The 10,695-nt window shown below is 43.7% G+C and overlaps 1 protein-coding gene across 2 annotated transcripts in view; it reads left to right on the top strand.

Annotated features, from left to right (window-relative positions):
* Nucleotides 1–279: 279 nt before the first annotated feature.
* The window catches only part of SCN3B (sodium voltage-gated channel beta subunit 3), a 43,178-nt gene continuing 32,762 nt past the window's right edge, over nucleotides 280–10,695 (top strand). Inside the window, exon 1 of one of the 2 annotated variants that reach the window (XM_089681640.1) lies at nucleotides 280–739. In XM_089681640.1, the coding sequence (XP_089537766.1) occupies nucleotides 682–739 (58 nt within the window). In that variant the 5' untranslated portion in view covers nucleotides 280–681. The remainder of the gene's footprint in view (nucleotides 740–10,695) is intronic. The other variant, XM_089681639.1, reaches the window with a different exon arrangement.

Raw genomic sequence — 10,695 nt, 5'->3', positions numbered from 1 at the left:
GATTTTCCTGAAGATGGGCTTTTCTGTTTTTTGTCTCCCTTAGCTTATAAGCAGTAAAAACCTGACAAGTGTTCTAATCCTTCTCCTCTCTATTCAGAACTTTTAAAAAAGTTCTGCCTTTAGTTATACTTTAAAATATATATATATATATAAAAAAAAAATGAATAATGAGCATATAGAGCCACGTGACCTGTCTGTGTGTTCCAGGCTGATTCCCAAGTCTCTGGATGACTCATGTCCTAGCTCTGCTCTCTGCTGCCACCTAATGCCCCATGTGCTCATTGCTCTGCTCCCTCCTCTACTGCTCAGATAGCCATTTGCGGTGGCTGCATGCATCCATGCCTATTAGATTAGCTCCCCTATTAGGGGAGGGAGGAATGCATTGATGAAAGGTGAGGATTTTGTGGCTGGCGCCCGGATCTGATGAAGGAGAAGCATTAGTGAGCAGACACAGAGCAGTGTGCTGGGCTCTGACCTGTCTATAGACTGCACACAGCAGCAGAAGGATCTCCTGATCTCCCCATCCTGGCCCTCTCCAGGGTGCTGAACCATCTCCTTGACCTCCTGTAGTGTCTCCACCCTGAGAACATGGAAATCTAGGAGGGGGGAGATCCATCATCCCTGTCCCTCTGTCTCCTGTCCAGACCACCCCTGGGAAGACTGGAAGAGGCTGCATTCATCATGGCGACCTGGAAGGATTCATCCTACTGGAGTCTATGGCTACTACTTCCATTATTCGGTATGTAATTCATTCCAGGCCAGCGCTTCTGCATTCTGACCATGTCATTCTAGAACAATGGAGGGGAGGTAGGCAGTGCTTCATTACCCATGCACAAAAGCAGTGCAGCAGCAGATCAGATCCTTGCAATGGAGAGTGGCACCTATTCCTCCTCTACGGCATGGAACTGACCTGTATACATCAATATATGGGGGGGGGGGGGGGGGAGAGTCATTAATACTACAGAGCTGCACAAAGTCCAATGGGAGTGCCAAACACTTCATATATAAGCGTTTGGACCCATCATTGCACTTTGTGCCCATACATCTTGCAATCTGGTCACCCTGCTTTCATTGGCAGCAGCTTTATCAGTCAATGTGTCTTATGACAATCTGATCGATCTACTGAAGATTTTAATCCAGCGCTTTGTTTTTTGGGTTTTCTTTTTTACTTGTTCCATTTAGCCTAGGTTAACATGTTGTGTGCACGTTTATGTGCACACATCATGGGTACAGCAGACAATTCATTTGAATGGGCTTCTGCAACCCTGAAAAACAAGTTCTGGAACCATAGGGTGCTGCCACGTGCAATAATACACAACACGGAACCATAAGGTGCTGCCGAGCGCAAAAATGCACTGCACGGAACCACACGGTGCTGCCACGTGCAAAAAATGCACTGCACGGAACCACACGGTGCTGCCACGTGCAAAAAATGCACTGCACGGAACCACACGGTGCTGCCACGTGCAAAAAATGCACTGCACGGAACCACACGGTGCTGCCACGTGCAAAAATGCACTGCACGGAACCACACGGTGCTGCCACGTGCAAAAATGCACTGCACGGAACCACACGGTGCTGCCATGTGCAAAAATGCACTGCACGGAACCACACGGTGCTGCCACGTGCAAAAATGCACCGCACGGAACCACAAGGTGCTGCCGCGTGCAATAATGTACCGCACGGAACCCCACGGTGATGCCGCGTGCAATAATGCACCGCACGGAACCACGCAGTGCTGCCACGTGCAAAAATGCTCCACATGGAACACGGTGCTGCTGCACCCAAAGATGCACCGCATGGAACCACATGGTGCTGCTGCACGCAAAAATGCACCGCACGGAACAACACGGTGCTGCTGCATGCAAAAATGCACCGCACAGAACCATACTATGCTACTGCACCCAAAAATGCACCGCATGGAACCACACTATGCTACCGCACCCAAAAATGCACCGCATGGAACCACACGATGCTACCGCACCCAAAAATGCACCGCATGGAACCACACGATGCTACCGCACCCAAAAATGCACCGCATGGAACCACACGATGCTGCCGCACCCAGAAATGCACTGCAGGGAACCACATGGTGCTACGGCACACAAAAGTGCACCACGCGGAACCACAAGGTGCTGCTGCACACAAAAATATGCCGCACAGAACCACATGGTGCTACCGCATGCAAAAATGTGCCGCATGGAACCACATGGTGCTGCCGCACGCAAAAATGCACCGCACAGAACCACATGGTGCTGCCGCACACAAAAATGCACCGCACAGAACCACATGATGCTGCCGCACACAAAAATGCACCACACAGAACCACATGGTGCTGCTGCATGCAAAAATGCACCACACTTTCTGATGCATGGGGGGGGGGGGGCATGTCTGCTAAAGAGCAGCAGGTTTTTCCTGAAGGTCAGGAATTTGTGTGATTCTGCATGTGTTCCTGACCCGCACATATGTGAACCTAGGCTAATACTGTTGAAGCAGTCCGACTTTACAGTGATCTGTGGATCAACCCCCTGCTGGTAATTGCCAGCTTTCAATCCATGTATTGAACAAGTCACACAGACATAGCAGCACAGCTATGGTACTCTCCCTCATCCAGTCCCTCGTCTTTATTAGACCAGAACCCACAGTAGACATAGGATCCAATGATATACTGCCTTTATTTCCTTTGCATGCAGTTATGTCTGGCTTTATTGAAAACAATTCTAATCTATATTGGTTAGCAACAATGTAAAAGAGCAGAACAGCCATAATTAGAAGTCCCAGGGGAACTGTGTGCAGCCTGCAGACCGTTACAGGTCTCGGCTTACAGATTCGAAAATGTCTGTGTGTGTCATTACATATATCACCCAGGTTCTGTTCCCTCATCTTCCTGGGTCGCAGATGTGTGTAGTCCTCAGGTGGGTGACCCAAAAATATTCAGAAAACCCTCTGAACCAGGATTTCTACTAAATGTAGAACAGAACATTTTTCTGATGCTGGGCATTTTTTCCATAGAAACATGATCCGTGAGTCAAGAGTGGGCACAGGCCCAAAGTGGGTAGATTTCAACTATGGCATATGCTGGAAGGGCTAGTGTAGCCACCTATGAGCCTGCCAGGGATCACATCTGTCAGAATGGCTTCTGCAGTTTCCTTTTTTTTTTTATTAAAACAGTCACAGGGTTCTACTACGCCTACCGCACTGAGCTGTGTTCTAGCAATGTATTGGCTAAGCACACTTACAACCATAGCAGGACCTATAAACAACCCAATACCAAAAAAGTGGGGACGTTGTGTAAAATCTACATAAAAACAGAATGCAATGACTTACAAATATCAAACATTTTATTCACAATAGAAAATAGAAAACACATCAAATGTTTAGCCCTTTCGCTGCCAGAGCCAGTTTTGCATTTTTTTGCACAAGTTTAAAAAATCATTTTAGGCCTGAAGATTACCTAAAACCCCAAAAACATTATATATATTTTCTGAAAGCAGACACCCTAGAGAATAAAATAGAGGTAGTTCCAATTTTTTATGTCACACAATATTACCACAAAGGTCCTGGAAACCCAAAATCTTAGTAAAAAACACACTAAAGTTGTTTTAGGGCACACAAACGCAATATGCCCAATTTTTGGTAAAATATAAAAGACGAGGTGGCACCGAGTAAATAGATATCCAACATGTCAAACCTTACATTTGCATGCGCCTGTGAAATGGCGACTTACTTGAATGCCCTATATTTTCCATAGGCGATACCTTAAAAGCATTACGGAGGAGGTCTGGTGTTACATACACTACTAGCTACTGCGCGTGCGGCAATATGTAACATGTGTATCGCAATCGACATTTTCATGCATGAGTATGTGTATATATGTGGGGGTGTGGGGGGCCTCAATTTTTTTTTTTTTGGGGGGGGGATTTTATGTTCTCGGGTGTAACTTTAAATTTGTTACAATTAAAAATATTTTTATTTTTCATCACATAGGGGACAAAAAGTCCCCTATGTGATAATTTTTTGGTGGCAGGTTCTCTTTAATAAGACATCCGGAATATAAAAGATCCTAGATTGTAAGCTCGAAAGAGCAGGGCCCTTGATCCCCTCATGTTTTGTATTGTTATTGTTCTGTCCCCCATTGTAATGTACAGCGCTGAGCGAACTATTGGCGCTTTATAAATACTGTATAATAATAATAATAATAATGTCTGCCTTGTGCTTCACTGAATGAAATGCATTACATTTTTTCCCGGACGTGCTGGCTGGGGTCACTGACAGGGGGGTCCCAGAAGTGACATTTTACATATCGTTTTCGGGTCAGCAACAAGAAGAGGGTGTATCCACTCTGTTCCCTCCCCCCTACCCAGCAGTACACGCTATGCCAGTCCCAGGCCCACAGATCAGCAAGTCGAGCCCGGGAGCAATCGGGCAGAAGCACAGCCACTGCCAGGCTGCTTCCATATAACAGGCAGAAGTTGGCCTTGTCAGATGTACACACAATTCTGATTGCTGCAGCCAGCGGGAGTGTGTGTACAACCCTCTGCTGTCAGGTCTGTACTTTTTACAAACCTAGCAGCGAATGAGTTAAACTGAGAAAATGTACCATTTTAAGAAAAAATAAGGCAATTTTGAAATTGATGGCAGCAACATGTCTCAAAAATGTTGGGACAGAACAACAACAAGCTGGCAAGGAAAAGCTGGAGGAACATTTTGCAATTAGATTGATTGGCAACAGATCAGTAACATGATTGAGTATAAAGAGAGCATCTTAGAGAGTCAGATGGGCAGAGGTTCACCAATCTGTGAAAAGCTGCGTCAAACAATTGTTGGACAATGTCAGAATAATTGTAAAATTGCAGACTAAATATATCATCGTGTATAGTACATAATAATATCGAAAGATTCAGAGAATCTGGAGAAATCCGTGCACAAGGAACAAGGCCAAAATGCAATAATATGTACATTTTACACAACTTTATGGAATTTGGTTGTATAAAGTATACTGTGTGTACAGCATACACTAATTGTTCCTTTGAATTCCAGGACCTTTTATAAATCAATCTATCATAATCTACCATATACTGCATAGGAATTGAAAATAGAATTGCTATAGCAAATGACAAAAACATGACACCAAGAAGAACTCTAAACTAAACGATTCAATGGTCCATAATCTGCTATACGGGGGGCAGTGACAATATCTGAAAATAATTTAGATTACTTTGCTTGCTTTCCTGGAGAGTTTTGCAGACCAGCAACTCCCAGATTCCTGACAGATTTAGTGTTTTTGTTAACGTATGCCTGTGTCAGGATTTCGGACAGCAGCTCAGTGAAAACAAAGCAAACCTAATGGGTTTTTGAGTTTAAAGAAGCTTCATCATTAGAATTTTTATTTTACAGTTCTGTCCCTTATAAGACAGAACATGTAGTGCTTTGTCCCATATTTCTAACCCTAGTCAAGATGTCCAACCTGCCCCCTCCTACCGTGGCTGATCCGACAACAGCTATGAAGGAGACAGCCGATTCATAGCTGCAGCTCATCTGAGCACACTCCCAAGAAAAACAACAGGAGGAATGCAGAACTGGACGCATTCCCCAACTCTCTGCATTCCTCTTGTCATTGCTTGTCACAGTGCTCACAAAGACAAGCTGCTGCTATGAATCAGCCGTCTCCTTCATAGCTGTTGTCGGATCGGTCGGTAGGGTTAGGAAGCAACTAGCAACATGGGACAAAGTATTACATGTAGAAACAGTACTCAGAAAAGGAGACAGAGGAGCAGTGTCGCTGGCCACATGTGTTTAAAGTGCAGGAGAGAGTGCAGAGTGATGACCACTTCAGTGTGCTGCTACCCCTTCATTGTCCAATCAGCAGACTGGGGATATGTTCCTGTGATGTGCTGCTGCTTTACTATATGTATAATTAAACATTTATGGTCTGTATCAATGGGCATTTGTTATCGTTAGAACTACTTCACTCTCAATACAAGTCAATGAGAAAAGCAGATTGATGCAGCTTAGAAGTCAGAAGGAGGTCAGATTTACCTATCAATGAACTCTGAATGATCTCAGAATGTACCTAAAAGCAAGATGCATTTGTCCAACACAAGCCCTTAGATTATTCAGCACTAAGAATTCTTTTGCCTCTCCCAGTCTGAGCTCTGCTGTACAAGGACAGCAAGAGGCTGACCAAATCCAGAAAGTTTTTTACCTTAAAAGAGAAGCGTGTGTTTTGTTTTTTTTTTCAAAATTATACTTACCTAGGTGGATGCAGCTGTCCCCTCACCGGCTCTAAGGGCAAGAACTCACCAAGTTCTCACAGTGCTGTCAGTCACTGCTGTCTGCTCCACCAGAGCACTGAGCTGTGGAGGGGGCGGCTGGCTCAGGCTCTCAACACATTGCTGTGAGCTGCTGCTCCAGACTCTGGGGTGGACCCTGACTTTAAAGTCGGGATCTTTCCCCAGCCTGTACCGGCTGAGTGATGTAAGCCAACAGTGGGCTTCAGCTCGCTGTCAGATAAAAATGGGTCACAGGAGTGCAGAAAGAACTGCACTCCTGGGATCCACAGGAGAAGTACAACCAAAAGAGCTTTGTCTTTACTTCTCCTTTAAGCTGGCCATACATTATACAATTTTCTTATTCAATTTCCTTTAGATTTACCTTCAACTATGTAGTTCAAGGGCCTGCCTGATTACATACAAGTTGAAGGTGTTTAGGTTTGACCTCATATTATATGGTTTTGGTAAATCTAAAGGAAAATTATACAAGAAAATTGTATAATGTATGGCCTGCCTTAATGTAGAGAATGCATTAGGGTTAAAAAACCTTCTGCCTTTAGAACCACTAAATGTTTTTAAATATTTAATATTTTAAATATTTATATTGGATTATATTGTAATACAAATATTATATTAAATATTTATATTAAATAAAATATACACATAAATGTAAATTAAATATTTATTTTGGATTATAAAAGGAATAATTAATTATATTAAATATTTATTATTTTTGGAATGTTTATTATTTAAAAAGAAACCACCCCCATTTTAGGCCTATTCTATCTACCCTGTAAAAGGAAAGATTTGTATACTTACCTATTCTGAAGTCGCTCTGGTCCGGTCACATGATCTCTCCAGTGCCAGCTTCAGTGTGGAGGAGAGATTGCAGACAACAGCTGCAGAGCCTGGGCCCTGCATCACCCATAGGAGCACCGTGAGGCATCCATTGTTGCCTGTCCCTCCTCTACACTGGAGCCAACACTGGAAGCTGGTCATGTGACCAGACTGGAGCAACTTCAGAAAAAGTGTAAGCATCTTTCCCCATTACAGAGTAGATAGAATAGTCTTAGAATGGGGGTGGGAGTAGATCTAAGCTTAGTTAGGTTTTGATTTGCCTTCCACTTTAAGTCCATCTAACACTACTCTTCTCCAGACTGACCATGCTGCTGTCCAAAGGGGTCTCCATTGTTTCTCCATCCAGAGAGGAGACACCCTAAGACAGGAGGTGTGTTACTGGCCAGATCACTAGGTAAAAATAAAGGAAAAAGCATTAAAAAAAAAAAACGAATGCAGCCACCACATCTACTCCTTGGTATGGTGCAGTATATTACATTTTTGGTTCTTGAGCTTAAAGTGTTACTAAACCCACAACAGTACAATCAGTCTGTATCTGCAGTAAAGCATGCTTGTTATACTCACTGTGGAACCTAAGGGGTTAATCCTCTGCACTGTGTAAAAAGGCTGTTTGATCCTGTCTTCTCTGCCCCTCCTCTTGTTGAAATGTCCACCTGATACAGACTGAATCTATAGTCACATGGACATGCTCAGTTTGGAGTTTATTGCTAGAGAGGTTTTGTTTTTCTTGGGAGAGTGCATATGATCAGCACAGGGCCAATCAGCACTGTCCAGACAGAGGTCAGAGGTTTCGCATCCTCCTAGAGCAGGAAAAAAAACCCTCCTTTAACCAGTGCTCTGCTGAAGTCACAAGACTGCTCTAACTGCTGATGAGAAAAGGTATTTAACAGCTTATATTCACTAAAATAATTGGATTTCCATGTTCTGTGTACTGTAGGAGAGCGGATATAGTGGACGCAGGGTCCGGGGAGACCAGATATAGTGGACGCAGGGTCCGGGGAGACCAGATATAGTGGACGCAGGGTCCGGGGAGACCAGATATAGTGGACGCAGGGTCCGGGGAGACCAGATATAGTGGACGCAGGGTCCGGGGAGACCAGATATAGTGAATGCAGGGTCTGGGGAGAGCGGATATAGTGGATGCAGGGTCCGGGGAGAGCAGATATAGTGGATGCAGGGTCCAGGGAGAGCAGATATAGTGAATGCAGGGTCCAGGGAGAGCAGATATAGTGGATGCAGGGTCCGGGGAGAGCAGATATAGTGAATGCAGGGTCCGGGGAGAGCAGATATAGTGGATGCAGGGTCCAGGGAGAGCAGATATAGTGAATGCAGGGTCCAGGGAGAGCAGATATAGTGGATGCAGGGTCCGGGGAGAGCAGATATAGTGAATGCAGGGTCCGGGGAGAGCAGATATAGTGGATGCAGGGTCCGGGGAGAGCAGATATAGTGGATGCAGGGTCCGGGGTTTAGTAACACTTTCTATTTAAGATCCAGTAGCAGTTTTGATAATAGCAGTAGCCCTCAATCCATACCCAGGGGCAGGGCTGTAGCACAGGTATTCCTGCTGCTTTGCAAATCCTAAGACTAGAAGAGTGGCACCCGCTGCAGCTGAGCAGCATCCTCTGTTACATGGAAGTTCCTACAGTGGAGAGATGTGTACTATTTCCATGTCCAGTCGCTATGGCAATGTATTCTTGGGACACACCCCCTTTACAAAAAAAAAAAAAAAAGTGGTAATAAACCCAAAACCAAGAATGTAGCATATTGCAGCTTACCAATCAGATGTGGCGGCTGCATTAGTTTTCTTTTTAATATACTTTTTTCCCCTTCTGTTTTCATCTGGTGATCTGCCCAGTAACACACCTCTTGTATTAGCGTGCCCCCACTCTGGATGAAAGAGCACAGGGGGCACCTTTGAACAGCAGCATTGTCAGTCTGGGGAGTAGCGGAATGTTAGATGTACTAGCAGATTTAAGTAAACTAAAACTGAAGCCAAACTCAAGCTAACACTTTATAAGCAGTTACAGCAAGCAGGTTATTCTTTTGGGATAAATGTTTTATCATAAATAAAAGCTGATCGCTTTTGGCACCCCTGCCAGTGTTAAATGGTTTGTCTCATCCATGCAACTGATACAATCTGATGGAGAGCTTGTTCTTTTGAAAAACAACAGACTTACTGGCTGGATCACCAGATGAAAAAGGAAGAAAGAAAGCCTAAAAAAAAAAAAGAAAGAAAGAATGCAGCCATTACAGCTAAGAAATGATAAGCTTCACTATAATACATGTATGCTTTTGGATTTTATATCAGTTTAGGTCTGCCCAATGTGAAAAAGTCAAGTGGCTGTAAAAAGCAGTGCTACCAGTGGGAACTGCATTCCTATTTAGACAAAGAATGCAGTGCAAAATATAGTCACACAATTTCAGAAGTTAAAATACCATTAAAAATTCATTAGATGATGATAAAAAAAAAAAAAAGGAAACTAATACAAAACTAATAACTAAAGACATGAAAATGGCTCTTCTTTACAACAAGTAAATGATATAGTCTGGCCTCAAGGGAGATATACTCTGAAGCAGGGGCGGACTGACCATTTGGAAACTCGGGCACTGCCTGAGGGCCCGGGGTCAGTAGCGGGCCCCATAAGATGCCCCTGGTACCTTTTTCATAGGCTTTTTTGAGTTTGGGCAAGGACACCGGGGCCCCATGATCCCCTATTGCCCGGGGACCCCATGAGTTGTCAATCTGCCCCTGCTCTGGAGACATGCACAGGAAAAGTAAAAATATTACATAGCAACACAATTCTAAAGGAGGATTGTGTAAATGATAAATAGTAACTATAACAGGAAACTCAAAGACACTATTCCTAATCAGGATAGCTTCCATACTACACTGCATAATGACCCAACAAAGGACTGATGTGGATATATAATATATATAAGTAAAAGCGCTGCATACATTGACTGTGTAAGAACCTGTAATAAATAAATAAATAAAATATATAGTACACGGTTATAGGTTCCATGATGTATTTTTACATTTTTGACAAATATCTTCACTATTTGAGTGCTTTATGTAACCTTTCTCCTTTGTCGGGTCATTTGTCAGTTCTATACGGACGTTATCCCGATTAGGAATTGTATCTGAGTTTTCTGTTTTATAGTAATTATTTATCAGTTGAGCAATCCTCCCTTAGAACTGTGTAACTAAATAAATTACACAGCCATGGTCACCATTAGGAAACTCACCTTGAGAAATCCCACGCAGCTTTTGCTGGAGTGCATGTTGGCAGGAAGTGGCTGCAAAAAGCCTGCAGAAGATCAGCAGTAGAGATGAGCACAGATTTGGTTAGAATTTAGTTCAGCTTTAGTAACTCTATACAGATATCCCCCCTATGCCGATCCAGATCCTTTAAATAATACATACCAGCAGTCCTCATTTTAATATGGTGTTTCCGCTTTCCTCTACATATGCATCCATGGGGGCCTCTCTACAGGGATCACTGGCACATCGATCCCCCTCCATCTGCATATGTAAAGAAAAGCATGGCTAAATGGTTAGCACTTT

This window comes from Staurois parvus, unplaced genomic scaffold (genome assembly GCF_062004578.1).
Source record: "Staurois parvus isolate SC_StPar_1 unplaced genomic scaffold, SC_StPar_1.0 ptg000274l, whole genome shotgun sequence".
NCBI lineage: Eukaryota > Metazoa > Chordata > Amphibia > Anura > Ranidae > Staurois > Staurois parvus.
This window is presented reverse-complemented; position numbering and strand designations above follow the sequence as displayed.